Source organism: Chaetodon trifascialis, chromosome 7 (genome assembly GCF_039877785.1).
Source record: "Chaetodon trifascialis isolate fChaTrf1 chromosome 7, fChaTrf1.hap1, whole genome shotgun sequence".
Classification (NCBI taxonomy): domain Eukaryota; kingdom Metazoa; phylum Chordata; class Actinopteri; order Chaetodontiformes; family Chaetodontidae; genus Chaetodon; species Chaetodon trifascialis.
Genome location: NC_092062.1, coordinates 18,453,333 through 18,471,316, shown reverse-complemented (window position 1 = coordinate 18,471,316; position 17,984 = coordinate 18,453,333). Strand labels below are relative to the sequence as shown.

Genomic DNA, 17,984 nt, shown 5'->3' with positions numbered 1-17,984 from the left:
GTTTTACGAAATTTTGTTCAGTGACACCGGTGTGATCTTCACTCTGTGCGTCATGTCACTCCTCTAGTCATGCTCAGCCCTTGTGTTTGGTCTCTCTCCTGTTTAGAACTATCGCCACTAAGGCTTTTGGAGTGGCCCCTCAGTTCTTTGACCTGCCTCTGTGCTCTCACACTCTGGGGCCTCTTCGGATGCAAGCTAATTCAATTAATAAACAGATAGCGCCTCGCTGCCAGCTGGAAAGCTCTCAGAGACACTGATAAATGAGCACTCGCTGTCTTGGGCTGATGGTGTGTGGGGAGGAGACACTAGAAGCCATCTAATCTCCCCCCACTCCTGGTCTCTCTCTCACTCACTGCCCTCCTTCACCTCCCTTTTACTCTCTCTCTCCTTCTCCTTTGGCGCCTGGTTGGCAGGGACTCAGGCAGACCCAGATGAGCATCTTACCCGCACACAGATATTTTTACTAGGGCCTCAAAAACACAGCCCAGGGGTAGACAGGCCGCCTGCAGACTCCTCTGGCTTCTGCTCATTCAGGTGACTGCATTCTCTGTGTCTAAATGGCAAGATATTTTCAAACACCTGATTGGTTTTCACTGTCACAAGAGGGGTGGGCCTCACCTTCCTCGTGCTGACTGACAAGCTGAAGGCTGAAGGGAAGGTGTTTAGTCAGAGCTGACAGCCAGAGGATTCATCCTGTGATACACGGAGGGTGTTCCTGTCAACATTGGTGACTATGATTGATATTTGTAAGCTTGTTTGAATCCATTTTGTGTTTTAGTTGCATGTCAACAAGCTGTTTGTTATCTCTGCATTTTATAAAATGTCCAGACAGATAATCACACACAAATACTTTTGTGCAGACTGTACCTTATGCTATTGATTATAATAATTAATTACAATAAATTAGAGGCTTCTCACTGCTGCTTGTTACCCTCAGGAAGTCTCAGCATGACTGTGATGCTGTGGACAGCTGCAGGCCTGCGTCTGCCTGCTGTGTGTCAGAGTAGACCCTGTGGTATTTTAACCCTTGTGTCTCTGGTCACAAAGGAGAAGGGCTGTGGCCCCTGAGAGCTGCGCTGTTGAGGCTGTGGTACAGGCGGTTGACAGGGGTTAGTGTGTGATCAGATGGAGATAGACATGAAGAGAGGGCCAGCAGATAAAAACAAAATCATGGAACTATAGGAGTGCAGTGCTGCTTCACTATGTCAGGCATCCCTCAGTGTGACAAGCAGAAACTATTCTCAGCCAGAACAGGCTTGGCAAGGTCATAATTTCACTGTGCTGGTTTCATGTGTGTCACGTGTATGGAAAGACAACTGAACTAGTTGTAAATCCTCCCAGAATTACATATATGTCATTTGTAAATATAATACAAACCAGAGGGGTAGGCTCTCTGGACTGTTGGACCTCTAAAGTACTTTATTTGATGGTGTCGCCTCCCTCCTGGTAAAAAGCTTTCCACTCATAGACAGTGTGAGAGAGGAGTGGAGGGCTGATGTTGTGCTCCGGTCGTGCCCTAGCGTAGTGATCCAGACCAGCTGGATGCCATTCCCTATGGGAATCATGAATGTGAAGGTTGTTAAAAGATATGGAGCCCTGGACGCAGCGTGGACTTACTGACAGCAGCTGGGGGAAGGGGGAAGGGAGCAGAGAGAGGAAAGAGAGCACTGGGAAAGAGAATAAAAAACTTTGTGGAATTCACAACAGTAGCCTTGAAATGAATGCCTTTGTTTTCAGTTTGTTGCTAACATTTTGCTAAAAGTGACAAGCAGACAAAATTTAGACAGGATCTAAGACAGGGCTTTAGTATTTATTTAAGTTTATTTATTCACATCAGCAGCGCACTCTCTGAAAAAATGTCCATTAATCAACGTTCAGCAGTCTCAACACTCTCTCAACCTGTTATTCCCAAAGAGCTGCAAATGTAAATAAGTCAGTGCAGACATGGATTTTTTTAATTTCGTCTAGGTTTGTATACAACAGATGAAGCCTCAAGACATATTTTGGCACTTGTATATTTGCATTAGGTTTTTCTGCCGGTCTCGCAGTTGTCTTTATGTGATGCCCAGAAAAACAGACTCTTGAGGAGAGGTGCATTCAGTAAACATTAGGGACACAGGCGCACCTTGAGAGAACCTCTCTAGGTCTCCCCTCAGAGACAACAGCTCAGTCAGCAGTAAGCAGACCACATGGTTAAAGCAACAAACCTCCTGCTAGGTCAACTGCGAGGGAGCAGTCTGAGGCTCGCACCTCGCCTGCAAGCCTGTGCATAGAGGAGAGAGAAGCTATTAGGAATATGAGGAGGAGGGACTGGTGGGACGGCAGTCATAGGAGGTAAAGCGGGAGAATGACAAGACTGAAGGAGACACAGAGGACAGCCTAAGTGGCTTTGATTTGTTCTCCTGACATATGGATTTATGGAGCTATTTATCATCTCCATGTCAGCACATGAAGCCGCTCTGTAACTGTTGATAATCAGCATACTGATAAATGAGAGTATGTACAAACCTGTAGTTATAGGAAATGATGTTAAACATCTTGCTTGGTGTCCGTTTTGTCCACTCAGAGGCTGAAGGCCGCACTTTCACACCACCCAGGTGCCATCGCCAACGGCAACATGAACTCCATGGGCCACATGATGGAGATGATGTCATCGCGGCAGGAGCAAGGCGCCCACCATCACATGCACCCGCACCAGCACCTGCAAGCCCCTCCCCACGCGTACCAGCACCACGGCCATCACCACCACAGCCAGGGCCACGGCCAGGGCGGACACCACCACCCGCAGGGACACAACCCCCACCACAACTCCCACAATCCCCACCTCCATTCCGGGCACCCACACCAGACCTCACCGCACCCTCCAATGCACTCTTCTTCACATGTAAGCAAAGCACATTCCCTGTAGAGCCGAAGCTTTTAGACAGCAAGTTCAGAGCCACAGGTTCAATAACACATTAACTACACTGCACATTAAAACCTCTCATATAGCTAGACGCCACCCTATAGGTACCATGACTAAAACAAGCCAGCACTTTAGTAGCTCTTTGGGCAATTTTGAAGGCAGCCATTAGTGTTTGAGTATGGAAGTAAAGCTGAAATGATGCTTCAAATTCAGAGAAAGTCAATGGACAAACACATTTTCCCTGGCTGCAGCCATTATGCCAAGTAGTTTCCTGGCAACCATCTCAAAGGTAATTTTTATCCTTCGAGGTCGGTCAGCTACAGGTCAGTGTCGAACGCCTGCCATGGAGGGAAAGGGTCATGAGGAGGCCGTGAAGTGGCCTTTAGAAAAGCTGCTCAAGACCATCTTTTGAAAACTATTCTCCACGCCATCCACTGCTGCCAAGCAACCGTTGCGTGGCCACAACATGTTCCAGGTGCAGACAAAGTTTTATTACGGCTGGTCCTGATGGTGAACAGACAGCCTTGGCTAATAGTCCTGGAACATCTTAGCCATGAATATATTTGGTTTAATTTTAATCGAAAGTATTGCTCACAGCATTAAAAATAACATTACGTGAGACACTTTGTCCTTGCATTGTCTATCGCCCTCTGCAATGCCGAGCATTTTGGATGAAGGACAGTCCGACACAAGAAAAATGCAATTCACTATATGTTCCTAATGTATCATTAAGGCATTAAAACAACACTCTCTGTAGGCACAGCGGCCATTAAAGCGGCTTGTATTTTCCATGGTTCTCATAAAAATGGTAATGATCTAAAGACTGAAAACACTTGACCTTGCCAAGTACCTGTCAAGATCTGTCAGTGCACGTACGGTTTTAGAAACAAGTCTTTTGACTGTGTCTGGTGGAGTTAGTCTGAGTGGAAGTGGGCGGTGGAAAACTGCCTCCTGACACCTCTTTAACAAGGTGGGCAGGCTGGTGAATCAGCCCAGTCACTCACTCACTCTGTCACTCCAGATGCCCACAGCCCAGCTCACAGGGCACGTGGCACAACCAGATGTTGTTTTTGGGGAATAGGCCAGACATGGCTGCAGGAGATAATGTATAGATGCTTGTGTTGAGGGTAATGGAGCGGTGACATCAGGCAGGTGGATGGCTGTTTTCCAGGTGTGTCAGAATGGTTAACATGTCTGATTGGACGGTGGCAAATACTCATCAGAGAGCTCAATGATGCTGATACATTGCCCGCCCCTCCGTGTTTCAGATGTCACCTGCAACCCAGCAGATGCAGCCCACGCAGACGCTGCAGTCCCCGCCCCCCAGTGGCGGGAGGCGCAGGCGAGTAGTGGACGAGGATCCAGACGAGCGCCGGCGGAAGTTTCTGGAGCGGAACAGGGCAGCAGCGACAAGATGCAGACAGAAGAGAAAAGTGTGGGTGATGTCTTTAGAGAAGAAAGCGGAAGAACTCACTCAGACCAACATGCAGCTTCAGGTACACAATGAACTTCACATGTTTAAAAGCTGTATTAATACTCTCAACCTCATCGTCATGACATTATCCTGTTTCTTGACCAGCCATGATGGCAAAGCGTTGAATTGGTTTGAGTATAAGTCCAACACTGACTAGATCAGCACTATGTTGACAGTGTTGGACGAATCCATTAAGGTGGGGGGAATGACAATAACGGGATAAAAAACAAATAGTAAAAGCAGCAAAGCTCCCAAAACACTGGATCCTACAATTCACATCATGCAATTGAATAGCATCTTCTGCTAGACCATCCCTGCCTGGTAAAAACTCCACACCCCAAATTTGTAAGACAGGTGCTTTAGTTGAAAGTTTTAAGCCCAGTCGAACATTTAAAATTAGCTGATGGCCATATAGATGTATGGTTGTTATTGTGGGAATACACTGTTGGTTATTGATACACTGATATTAATAGTCTGAGAAATTATCCTTAATGGAGTGATTAAAAGGATAATAGCTTTAATTGTGGGTTCCCTGGATGAAAGTCTTACAATGCTTCCGTGTCTTTCCTGCATTTCAGAATGAAGTGACCATGCTAAAGAACGAGGTGACCCAACTCAAGCAGCTTCTCCTCACACACAAGGACTGTCCCATCACCACTATGCAGAAAGAGTCCCAAGGTTACCTCAGTGAGTAGCTCAGACATAAACACAGACACACACACTCTCGGGAATATGGCCAAAAACACCTTCATCTGTGTGCATTAGCCCTTCAGTGCAGACAGCACTGCCGTGAATATGCTCGTTAGTTGTCTTGCCAGAGGAAAGGTTTAAACTCTGCAGACTGAACTGTGATGGACACGCACTGACTGCCAAGGCTTCTTCGCCCCTGTGTGCTGGTATCCAGCACCCACGCCCGCTGCAGGACCTTTCCTTTCACACATGGGTGTTGCACACTCTGGTAGCCGGTCTGGACTGGGAGCTGGTAGCCTGAATCCCGCATGAGGCCTCTTTTTCCATCAGACAGCACCTCTGCGCGCAGAGGCAGCCGAGACTCGACGTAAGACTGACGTCACAGGCCGCACGTTGGCACCCAAACTCAAGGATGTCCCAGGATCTCACTGATTATTGTACTGTGCCTCTGCTCCACCGCACATGACATCAGAGCCCCACCCTTTGATACGGATACAAGTGACATTTCCATGTAATTAGGATAAGGCACCTCCCTGTGTGGCTTTAGCACAGGAAAATAAGGCTCACATCCCCCTTTGGCTGAATGGTTCTTTTATACAGAAGAGAGCCAACTCCCAGACGGGGCTGGGAGAGACTTTCATCGATGAGTCTAGCTTGTGTACAGATGTCACCTTCAATGCGTCCAGAAGTCATCAGACGTGTTTATGGAGTTGAGTGATTCACTTTTCCATTTTTGTGTTATCCATTTATGGCTTATTTTGGGATGACATGTGAGACTTTAGGTGTGTTTGAAGTTGATCTGCTAATAAAGCTGTTTTTTTTGTTACCATAAAGAGATTTGGTGTGCATTTATTTTGATATAATTTACGATTTATTTTACTGTCACATTATATTTTGAAGCCTGTGTGTAGAGCTTGAAGGTGATAGTATTTACACTTACTTACACACACACACACACACACACACACACACACACACACACACACACACACACACACACACACACACACACACACACACACACGTCCTGTACACACGTCGTCCATCCTCAGTGATGTCTCTGCTGTCTCCTCAGGTCCAGAGAGCAGTCCGGCGGGCAGTCCAGCGCCAGCGTGCTCCCAGCAGCAGGTCATTCAGCACAACACCATCACCACCTCCACCACAACCGTAGGGGGCAGCAGTGTGCACGGGCAAGCCAACCACCGCACAGACATTAACCCCATCCACTAGGCCCTAACACCCCCCCCCCCATTTCCCTGCTTTCTGAGGGCCGCCAGCTGCACATGCTGCCCCCACCCCCTCCATCAAGAAAAACCTCAAAGGCCTGTGAGGCTGTTCTTTATACAGTAGCTACAGTATGTATTTTTATAGACCAACCCTATTAACGCGTAAATGTTCAATGGTGTGCTGCCTCTTTTTTTAATCCGTTTTTTGTTGTGCTTTTAGCGAAAAGGGAGTTTTGCTAATCTCATGCAGCATTTAAGTGACTTTTTCTGTTGTGTACTAGTACAAAATGAACCATGGTGGTCATGGATCCAGAGGAAAGAGACATTAGCCTCAGACTGTCATCTCTGTGAGTAAACCTTACATCTCTGTATGCCCAATGGACTGAAACACGAGTCAAACCGCTCTCTGAGTGTCACATGTGGACAGAATGCCGAGTGTATGCAACAGACTTAGCGAGTGGGATGTTGCTGCCTTCTGAAACCAAGTCGAACTGTCACAATGATGTCTTGAAGACAAGGAATATGCAAGCAGGTGTTATGATCCTTTTCTTTCCTAGAAATGTATACGACTGTTAACCTTTTCCCTGTCTGCGGTATTCTTAAAGAGTGTTATAAAGTACAGCACGACAGCGTGAAAACATGATCAAATGGAAGCAATATATCGCAGTATTGATCATCTTCTCTACTGTATGTCCACGTCATGATCGGTGTCAGGCCACTCTGGTCCCGAGGACATACGATGCTGTTACAGCTACAGAACTGTGCACTGTGATTCCAGTGAGGCAGCTTGGGAGTATGAAACAAACTCCTCCGCTCTCCAGGACCAACTGAAGCTTTAATTATTGAGGCCTCTTTTTTTGTGTGTGTCTGTGCATCTGGATCCACATTTTGGATTCAAATCCCAAATTAATACAACATTGGATCGTGTGCATGTGAATTATATATACTTCGTGTTTTGCTTTCTTTCCTCTGCAGAACAAAGTTCAGCAGGTGTGTAAAGAAAGAAAAACAAAAAAATGTGTGAGAAAGTGAGTGTGAGCATGATTTTTTTTTTTTGACTGGCATCCCACAACTGGCAACGTTGTGCCTGTGCTTTCCAAAATGTCACAATGTGCCTGAATCTTTCTTAAAGTCCTTTGTTGGCTTACTGTAGAATGCAAAATGCCACTCTTATTTCTTCAAACAATCAATTCTCAGTGTCGTATTAATGGGTTTTCTCTGTTATTGGCCGTTTTCCATTGATCTCTGACCTCTTTATCAATTTCTCTTCCTCTGTTTCTTGGGCCTCCTCTGCAGTTCAGATCGGTGATGGCTGCACTGCTAATGATTCAGGCTTTACCCTTTTTTTTTTTTAATCTCCCTAACATTCTTGAAATTCAACTGATGTTGACAACTGCTCTTTTTTTTCTTTCCTATGACCAGGAATGTTGATTCATTAGCATGATGACCATAACGCACTGTGTTTTGCAGTAGGATGGATGAAATACATTCCACTGACAGGTGGAGCGATCGCAGAGCTGTCTATGCACTTTGTCCTCTGTCATGTCAGAGGGTAGAATAGCCATATTAAGGTCCGAGTAATTCTCAGTGATCCCCCCTTTTTCACACACCAGCAAGAAACCTGACTGTGTTTGGCTTTATGGAGACACCGTGCCTGGCATGCATCACATGTCTATAGATAAAGGGAACCTAGAGCTCATGCTGTAGGATGAGACTCAATTGAAAAGGACCCTGCACCATAAAGTTTTTATTCTGGAAAACAAAAAGCGACTCCAGCTCTCGTTTTGTCAAAAATGAAGGAAGAATGTCTTTATCCTCATAATGGATTACACTCAAGTTTTGTCAAAGCATTCGGACTGTTCATCTCACGTCTTAACCTTAGAGTCTGTGTGTGTGCAGTTTGACGTGTGTGTTGATGAGACAGAGTACTTGATTCTCTTGAAAAGGGCTTTGTCGTAGCAACCCTTTGAACTGAAGCTTGCCTTATGTTAGGTCGTTTTTTAAAACACCTATATTTAGATTGTTAAACCATTCCAAATTAACTTGTATTGCTTGCATGTGAAAATACGGTAACGATCTCAAAATACTGTCAACTGGAATCATTATAGAGTCTCTAGTTTCGTTTCGGACTGCGGATCCAGGTTCAGGAAAAGACTTTTGTCACTGCAGAGGCAGACGAACAGGACAGATCGAAGTGCAGTGTGCGTGTGTCTGTGTGGTTTTGTGACAGGTGGAGAGAAAACTTCCTACACATTAATGATGTTATAATTGTATTATTTTAAATCTAAAACTATAAATATTGTACATAATGTCATTAATTTCTGTAATCCTGTACATGTAATTCAACCACCTTTCTGTTTGAAGGGAGTAAATGTGTGGTACATGCCTGTAAATAATGTCCGCATAGCACTTGTTGCCTTTTGTTGTACATCGAGGCTCATTTCAGCGCTTAAACGCATTGTTTATATGTAATGAACTGAGGAATCCGTTCTCGCCTGCATAACTTTGTACATTTTTTGTGTCTGTAATGACAGTATCTCCATTTTGTTTTGCATTTGTACAGATGTTAAAGTATCACTGCAGTTACATTACGGTATGAAAATAAAGCACTTGTTCTGTAACATGTAACTAACTGATGTGATTGTATGTCACCGATGACACGATGACGTCCTACGCAGAGTGCAGAAATGATCTGAGAGACATCAAGTGAACATTTGAAGAGAATATCTGAACAACTCTATTAAAAGAAGACTAATGATCAAACCAAACGATCAGCAGTATTTTCCCGCTGCTTGTCCTTCAGGCATAACTGCTCATTAAATAGTTAGATGCTTTAAAGGTTTAGAATACTCATTAATTATTGAACTGTCTAGACATCTTGATAGATGCCTGATGAAATAACATGGCAGTTAACCTGAGTCCGCGTCTTTGTGGCATTCTGTGAAAATCACCACAGAACACTGCAGTGTGTCAAACGCCTTTTAAAGCCACAACAGTAGCCAGAATAATGACATTAACACACATGGTGGACTGATGCAAAACAGGCCGCTATGATTTGTTCAAAGATGTCGAGTCATTTCATATTGTTTTTACAGCCCTAGTTCAGATCATCAGATGTAATGTTATAAACTTTAAAAAAAACAAAAAGAAATTGTGTGAACTGTCTGTATATGAGTTTCTGGGTATCCACTGAAGTTTCCTGGGAGCACAGTGCCCCCTGGTGTTCATTTTGTAGGATAACCATCAGAGGAGAAATCCCATTCATCAACAGGTGCTGCCATCTGTGTAAAACCCTGCAACAGAAGTCCTTCAGTTCTTTGCAGTCTCTGATTATTAAAAACACTCTAATGTAGAAAATCCTTTTTATTTCAAGACAATTCAGGTCTGGTTTTAAGGTAATTTCTTTAAATTTCATCAAGCGTTTAGTGATTGAATGACACAAATCCCCCGCACACTCCCAACAGAGTTAAACATGAAATGATTTTCACAGGACTTTTCGTGGAACATTTTGTTTCCACTTTAACTATTTGAGTTGCTAAAAAATAGTCTGACATGTGGGCAGTGATTCAGAGGCCTGGATGCAGAGTAAGTGAACTTATTTCATTTGCAGTGCATTAAAGAGAGGCCCCACAGTCCCAAACCAAAACTGCTAAAATGTTTAAAAAAAAAAAATAAAAAATCACCCACGAGGATGCGTTGAAGATAATCGACAGTCAATCATCATCAGTGTGCTTCCTGAAGCGGAGGTGGTTTGATCGGCACCGGAACACGTCATATCCAGCCCTGTGTTGAAAGGAATCTGTCAATCATGTCAAAGGACCTCGCTGGTTGGTCATAAGGCAGAATGTGTCCCCCTCCTCGGATGATGACCTGCATGACAGATTACAGAATTCAAAACAGGCATTCACAAGGAATTTTTCACATTCTTTCGACTGCAGTTAATATTTGCACACCTGGTAAAACTCTCCCACTTGTCTCACATAACCTGCCACCTCTGAGTCGCTGGGCTGAACCTTCCAGTGGAAGCGAGGGGCTGTTTTGTACTCGGCCGCCCCGGTCCAGTTGACAGTAGGCAGGAACCTCTCGGTCAGCGGGGCTGCTACAATTACATCCAGCTGACCACTGTACATTAAGACCTGCATGAAGCCAACCGAAAAGTTCAAGACTGTCAGAGGGGGATTAGAGAGACTTTTTCTTTAAATGGAGGCAGGACAAAGTTGCCATTTCTCGCTGGTTGGGCTGGAGGATACGGACTGACCTATGCAAAAATACTAAGACTACAGTGGACCATCTGACACCCCTCACCCTGTAGTTGTCCATCAGCACCCCCAGCCATGGTTTGATGCTCTTCATGACGTCCTGCAGAAGGTGTTTCTCCACCTCCGAGCCGTCGTGGAACGTCAGGTTCCCCACATGGATGGCGCGTCGTACCGCCGGCAGAGTCACAAACTGGGAGAAGTACTGCTGGTCTTCAGGTTCCTGTGGAGGGTTGTGCAGAGACGTTTTAAGTAAGACATTTTTACACAGGCAGCTTTGAGCTCTGCTGTGTTTCTAAGTACCTGACATGTCAAGTAGTTGAAGTAGTTGGTGCAGCCTGTAGCATTTTGGAAGAAGGAGGGATACGGTTCCACGTCACCATTCAGCAAGCGGTCAAAAACCTTAAGTCAGACGTGAACACAACGGTCAGCACTTTGATTTTATTCACAATTCTAATGTTTGTTTCACAACAAAGTGACACTAAAAATGGCCTTTGTTCACTTAACAATCGCACTTTATGGTAGACCAACTTCAGCACACAGGCCCCACTTTGGGCCCTGATCCAGACAAATGATGATTTTTAACAAACATAAGAGGCATGCAGCATCACTTACCTGAAAAGCCTCCACCCACTTCTGCTGTTGGATGAGTTTAATCCCCAAGTCTGTCTGCTGGATGACATACTGTCTTTGGAGTTCATCGATCAAGCCCGTTTGGTACATGAACTCACCGTAGCCACCCAGCATCTGAAATGGAAAGAAGTCACATATCTTCCTGGTGACCATTCTGATACATGCAAGGCTCAGTGACCAGTTTTATTAACTGAAAGTCTGATTGACAAATGTCAGAAAATGGCACTTTGTCAGATACGTACCATTTCTGGATCACAGAGCCCATCACCAATCGCCATCCCTATGAGGTTAATCTTCACTTTGGCAGTGGGGTTGTTTTTATGGATGTAGTAAGAAACAGCAGGAACATACTTCCCTGCATAAGACTGCGTGAGGGCAGAGGAGGTTTACACGGGTTGGGGCATATTTTAAACAGGGATCAACTTAACTTTGCAAAGCTTGGAAAGAAAAAGAAACATACCTCCCCAGTTACATAGAACTCATTGGACTGATGCTCAGGAAAGATCTGGAAGAACTGCAGCAAAGCACTTTTAAAGGAAGACATGGGAATAATAAAAGAGTTACTACCAATCAAACACCACACTTTAAGACCCGAGTGACAAGAACACTGCGGTAGAGTTGCATGGCGGTGTTTTACTTGTACAGATCTCTGCCAACGTCATCCTGGTTCTGAGCAAAGCCTCTGTCATCATCCGTGAAGCTGAAACCTGTTCCAACCTAAAAAACAGAAAAAACAAAAGCTCGTCCTCGAAGACTTTTCATGCACATGAAACACTCTGATGAGCTGATGATGGAAAATGTGTTTCATGTAATTGAAGAGGCCTCCTTGTCTGAGGACAGATGATACGTACTGGATTGTCAATGTACAGAACCGAATATCTCGATGTCCAAGCGTAATCCCTCAAACCGACTGCAGAGACAAAAAACAGGAGCGGCTCAGAGAAGCCAAACAGTGACACAAACTATACACGGCTCAAGCTCACGAGGTTAAAGAAGGATTATAATACATGTGCAAACATGCTGCTGTCGTACCACATCACCTCTTACCAGTCAGGTTCTTAAACACCACATATGGTCCATGTTCCACAAAGAGACCGAACATGGAGGTGCCGCCGGGCCCACCCTGCAGCCAGAGCAGGACCGGAGCTTTATCCCGGCCAGCCTGTCAGTCAGAGCAGGACACACACAGAGGTAAAATATCAGCACCACCCAGTGGTGACTTGACTTTATTAACAAAGGTAAAGATAACACTAGAAAAACCACACTTTGTATGAATGGACCTGTTATCACTCAACTTCCTCACATGTGATAGCACTAAAGGTTAAAATGGGGTCAGGTTTGGGCTGAGGCAGGTTTTTCAGTCTGTAGAGATGTGATGAATAATCAAACATCTGTCTTTTGGCACCAAATGTGAGAATATGAACACTGGAGTACCAAATTTAGTTGATTTCAGGCTGAAATGAAGGATTGTTTCTTAAGCTTCAGTATAAAGTGACAACAAACTGGAGACAGTCACCACTTTCACTCTTGGTTCTGCATTTCAGAATCATTTTGTTTTTAAATATTTCACAATGCATGAATCACACAGCTGTCTCAGAAATGTGTTTAATTGATGTATTAACTCTCACACAGTATGCACATTAAACACAGTAGTAAAGACTCCTCTATGGGCATGTCCACAGAGCGTGCATGCAGAAGGAGACAACAGAAGTCATGCACTCCACTGTGAGGCTCATCTGCATATAAAACCATTCAGTGTCAGTCATGAGGTGGCATGTGACATCGCCACAATGAAGTATGAAATGCAGATATGAGACTTGGTTACTGACTTATAGCTCTAACAAAAAAAGGTTTCCAGAAATAACCTGAAAAAATATTGACTGCTTCATAAGACCTCACCACTTCTGACACAAAGCAAAGTTCAGCATCACTCCTGCACTGCAGCTGACTGAATACACACAGTGGAACACAGTTCAAATACCTGAGGCATAACGAAGTTGAGACCAAAAGAAAACAAGCACGCGAACGTCTCACTCAAAATCTAAGTCTCGTGATCCTCTCCCAAACTACTGGTCACAGTGCAGTTCTATCATTTGGTAAGTCCCTGTTGTGAAGGAGAAGTGTAAGCCTACCATGAGCGCAGGGAAGAACCAGAAGAAGAGGTTGCTGTTGTATTTCTTGTTGACGGTGAGGTACCCGGCATGACTCTTGACGTTGGCGCCTGGCAGCTCTCCCACCACACTCAGTTTCCTGGCTGGACCAAGAGGAGAAGAGGTCTGACCGGTGGCTCAAATGACGGTAACAATGAACCTCGCTGTCTGCAGTGTTATACCTTCATCGACGGCGCCCTTCTCCAGGTAAGGAGTGAGAAAGAGAGGAGACCCGGGGTCGACGCCATTCAGGCCGCTGACACGGTGGGATTTTCGGCAGAAAAACGACGAGCAGCCCCGCGACTGTGCAGAGTGAAGGCAGAGCCACAGCAGCAGGAAGCCCAGAGTTTCCCTCCACAGCCTGCCGGTGTTTACAAAGCGCATATCAGACTTCAGGGCCGCTCAGTGATCGGTGAACCTCAAACTCTGCGAGTCACCGCTATCCCAACACAGCCTGACCTCAAGCTCAGCGCGTGCCCGGCGGCAGGCGCGAAAAGACACATTTTAATTGGTTGAAACTCACCTCGTGCTCACTGTTGCTTTCATGGTGACGGGAGAAATCTCAGCCTTGAGCCAGAGAGACGTCTTAAATCCAGTCAGCTGCGGGCTGACTGTGAAAAATGTGGACCTGTGAGGCTGAGTCACATGATCAGATTTGAGCAGGTCATATGACACGTTAGATCACGTGGCCGTTGAAGTAGTCTGTGTATTGAAGTAGTCTGTGTATTGAAGCAGTCTGTGTATTGAAGCCCTCGTCGCAGTCTCGCAGGAAACGCAAGGCGGCTTTGATAATCATATGCCTGAATAGAGAAATGAGAAACGGTACTACTGCTACTACCGCTACTAAGAGTATTGTGTTCATATACCGTCTGTGATAAAGAGGACTCATTTACAAGGGCATAATGTTACTTTTTTGGAGGGATATTTTTCCCTGCACTGTGTTTCTCCACAAAAAGGCAAACGAAGCGTACTTTAGGTACTAAAATCACATTTCAGTGCTGCATTCAGGGACACTTTGACACACAAAGTGCTTCCTTTAAACTCTCTACCAGAATAATGCTCAGTCAGGATTTTGTATTCTACTGAACACTTAAGCAGAGAAACTGGGACACTGCATGAGTGGTTTGGGTCTGTGTCTCACTGTCATCTTGAAACCGGAGAATAAAAAAATTGGGTAAAGCCACCAGGGCTGGCTGTGAAAGGCTCAGACGCCTGTCAAGCAAAAACACCCCAAAGTCAAATCTCCTCAATGGAAAAACAACTCTAAATGCATTAGAGAATGCACAATTCAAGATGCATTGTGTGTTTTCTCCTCTGTTAGCTTATCGTTTTGTTTTTGTTGAGTTTTTGCTGTCTCCAGTTTGTCCTACCTGCCCATCACCAGATGGCAGATAGAGGTCAGCAACCAGATGGGGAAAGACAGTAAAAAATACAAGCTGAAACTGTATTTTTCAGGACTTGGCTAAGATCAAATCAGAAGGAAAAGACTACTGAACGATGGTTAAAGCTGCAGTTTTTCATTCCTGGCCACTAGGGGGCAGAGGAACTCCAAAATCACTTTTGTCCTAATGTGGAAATCAGGAATCTACTCACAGCTGGGAAGAATATGGTGGACGAGGAAACTGCTTGCTGCTGTGTATTAGCAGCTGATTTCAATTGTTTGAGAGGCCACCTCAGCAGTGGTAAAGACAGAGATCTCTTTCACTTGCTGCACAGATGAATCGTCCCACTCCAGGTGTCAGACTGCCAACCTGTTAGTCACAAAAAAAAGAAAAAAAAAAGATGACAGCCACCACCCCATGTATTTCCTAAATAGAAGAATATGAAGCCGTGAAGAAGGAAATCAAAACCTCCCATAATAAACTGTCACACAGACTCTACAGCCATCTTTTTCTTTGGTTTCTCACCTAACAGAAAATTGGGAAAGCAGCCCCACCAGATGGCGCAAAAAAAAAACAACTGACATTCATTCTGGCTATGTCAACATAACATGACATAACATGACATCTGATGAAAATATGCGGTGCCGAAGCAGGAATAATGTGGTTTAGCCAGTCGGGCCTTTGCATGAATCTCATATAACATTGGGTTTTCTCTGTTTTGGATTCTGCAGACAAAACCTCAGAGGACTGTTTTGGGGCTTCTTCTGCTTTGCTTACATCCAACCCTGCTCCAAACTTTCACTTTAAGAAGGCGCGTCTCCGCTGCAGTGTAGTGTGTTTGTTACAATCCTTAAAGTGGCACATGGAAACCATAGCTGATTCCTACATGGCACAGCTCTAAACCTACAGATTCTGTCCGCCCGGTGTGCTTTGGAGAAGCTGATCCACGGAGCGTGTACCTGGAGCGTGTCTCAGTATTTTCACCCGTGGTGGCGGCGGCGGCAGCAACCTCTGTGCGCGGCAGCGTGGGCTCCTCACCAAGGCGCACGGCGAGCCGAGGGGAAGGATCGGCGGACTCAGACAGACGGCTGGTGCGCTCGGGACTCGAGACGAGGCATGAAATAGTCACCGGTGGAGTCGTCAGAGGTGAAGCACATTGGGACGTGAGTGAAAATGGAGGCACCGCCGGGGACGAGCTACTGTGAGCGCACCTTGGCCAAACGGGAGTAACCGAGCTTGAAACGGGTTGGGATGGCAGCATCCAGTAACTCCAGCCTCTCAGGTTCATCTGTGTCGTCTGGTAAGAGTTCACATAACCCAGACCCAAACTAGACACTATGATGATGATCATGATAATGATGATAATAATAAGACATTGTTTTGTGGGGAATTTTGCTTGCCTGTGTGTTTTGAAATTTTGGCTGAAATCAAACTTTTTTCAGTATTTTGACTAAAGACATCCCTGACATGCTCACCTCAAACACATGCACCAAATATGACATCCTCATATGTCTTCATCCGCTGACAAGTACCCGTTACCATTAAACAAACATCTTTTTTCAGTGGCTTCCAGTGACTGCTGTGATGCGGGAGTAATGCTAAGTGAAAAGCACCACCATGCTTTCTATCTGGATGCTGTGGTGGAAACATTAGAGGCGAACGGGCACCTTTCGCGTGCAGAGGGATTATAAGGTTGTGAGATGCAGTCAGCCTGACGTTGGGTTTGGATGTTATCATTAGATTGCCAATCATCTCCATAATTCCCTGACTGACTTTCCACTTGGCTGGCTTTAAGGATTATCTTTGGCTTGTGTAGTCTACCATTTTCCCAAACGCAGCACCAGGCTTGGACATTTTCTGACAATGTTAAAAGAAAATCTCAATATGCTATGGCCTGTGACATAATATAGATCATGCTGCTACAGTGTCCACAAAAAGGCATAGTTCTGCAAGAAGCACCTATTAAATGTTTGTCAAAATTTCAATTTCAGGGTTCAGTTTTCACAAAATGGGAACAGAAAGTGGGTTAGCAGCTGCTCAAACAAACCCAGCATGAAATAGCAGCTCCACGCTTGTCTCTGTGTATATCCCATTATTTGCTGATAAAACGCGCTGCTCGTGTTTGCCAGGATATAAAGTACAAACTCCACTGTTTGATGAGGAAGCCCCACCAACAACCAGAGGCCTGTGTGATAGAGACAGTGTAACAGCGGGAGGGAGAGGCTGTTAATAAAACCAGGCTCTGCACTTCCACCAACATCTCACACGTCAATTGAACATTGCATGGCAAAGCTGTAAGTTTATGACAGGGTGAGGACATCCTATAGTATACGCAATGTATGTTATACTTTCTTCCTCTCTCTGCATCCCGACCACACCACACAGCAGAGTCACATTTCCCAAGGTACTGCTCGATGGGAGGGACAGACAGTCATTTCCAAGCTGATATAGCCTGTGGCGACCACATGCTTCACAAAGCATTATCTCATGAGTGCGTTTCAGAAAGCAGCGGATTTACTGTTTGACCACTGCTGCTTTAAGAGGAAAGTCTTTTCTTTCTGTGGCATTGGAGGGTTGTCATTACTGTTGGGCTCTCAATATAATTATCAGAGGTTACAAGCTGCACTGCTGCCAGGGATAGAGTGGTTGTCACAAGGGTATTATTATTTTCATGCAGAGCTCTTTGGCAGTCAGACACAACATTTGAATAATCTTGTCTATGAGGCATATGACTCAAAAAATGAATCTCGGCTCGGTTTCTGCTCCGTATTAGTTCATCTGCGAACAAAGTGCTCTCGGTGTAGTTTTTTTTCACCTGCATCTAATGATAAGTCTGTCTCGTAATCCTGTTTGGAGGCTGTTGTTTGGGGGAGAACGTGTAAATAAAATTCATGCAACTCAATCCAAGTGTCACTGATGGCTGCTTTTTATGCTGAGTACTGATCTATGATGGTGGTAATTATATTATGGGAGCAAACATTGATTTATTTATGCACTTCCTGCAAGTTATTGAAATAAAGGAACAATGGGGTGTATGCAAACTGCCTTGTAGTGTGTGGACTGCATTATACACACCGTCCATAACTGCAGCCATAACACACAGGTGAACAACAGCAGCCTAAATTTTTGAGGCCAGTCATAAAAAGACAACAGACAAACTGAAAGGGTTGCAACACGATTGCAGCATACATGTTGCAATCTCTTCCTTTCCCTGGAAAGAAATTTTCTGGCTATTCGTCTAGATCAGGGAGATTCCTACACATTCTTG

General features: G+C 44.9%; 3 protein-coding genes across 6 annotated transcripts in view; 2 read left to right on the top strand and 1 right to left on the bottom strand.

Annotated features, from left to right (window-relative positions):
* The window catches only part of creb5b (cAMP responsive element binding protein 5b), a 38,235-nt gene extending 29,319 nt beyond the window's left edge, over positions 1-8,916 (top strand). For 3 of the 4 annotated variants that reach the window (XM_070966589.1, XM_070966588.1, XM_070966587.1), the window contains 4 exons: positions 2,567-2,884; positions 4,174-4,401; positions 4,958-5,066; positions 6,145-8,916. In XM_070966589.1, the coding sequence (XP_070822690.1) occupies positions 2,567-2,884; positions 4,174-4,401; positions 4,958-5,066; positions 6,145-6,299 (810 nt within the window). In that variant the 3' untranslated portion in view covers positions 6,300-8,916. Of the gene's footprint in view, positions 1-2,566; positions 2,885-4,173; positions 4,402-4,957; positions 5,899-6,144 lie in introns of those variants that run through there. The other variant, XM_070966590.1, reaches the window with a different exon arrangement.
* A 535-nt stretch (positions 8,917-9,451) lies between these two features.
* cpvl (carboxypeptidase vitellogenic like) lies at positions 9,452-15,944 on the bottom strand. The gene is made up of 15 exons (XM_070966030.1): positions 15,676-15,944; positions 14,928-15,085; positions 13,858-14,134; positions 13,517-13,695; positions 13,317-13,438; positions 12,232-12,346; positions 12,036-12,094; positions 11,822-11,901; positions 11,645-11,711; positions 11,427-11,549; positions 11,167-11,298; positions 10,855-10,953; positions 10,601-10,774; positions 10,249-10,431; positions 9,452-10,165 (listed from the first exon to the last, which is right to left on the bottom strand). Exons 3-15 carry the CDS (start codon positions 13,878-13,880, stop codon positions 10,067-10,069), a joined length of 1,455 nt encoding a protein of 484 aa, XP_070822131.1. The 5' UTR covers positions 13,881-14,134; positions 14,928-15,085; positions 15,676-15,944; the 3' UTR covers positions 9,452-10,066.
* chn2 (chimerin 2) overlaps positions 15,690-17,984 on the top strand; it is a 22,927-nt gene continuing 20,632 nt past the window's right edge. The window contains exon 1 of the mRNA XM_070966031.1: positions 15,690-16,016. Within this exon, the coding sequence (XP_070822132.1) occupies positions 15,968-16,016 (49 nt within the window). The 5' untranslated portion in view covers positions 15,690-15,967. The remainder of the gene's footprint in view (positions 16,017-17,984) is intronic.

Excerpts from the sequence above, each read along its gene's own strand:
- cpvl (XM_070966030.1), bottom strand. The coding sequence starts at position 13,880 with ATGAAAGCAACAGTGAGCACGAG. Across the intron at positions 11,712-11,821 it reads GTTGGCAGAGATCTGTACAA|TGCTTTGCTGCAGTTCTTCC; the intron begins GTAAAACACCGC and ends TTCCTTTAAAAG. Across the intron at positions 10,775-10,854 it reads TCAACTACTTGACATGTCAG|GAACCTGAAGACCAGCAGTA; the intron begins GTACTTAGAAAC and ends AACCCTCCACAG.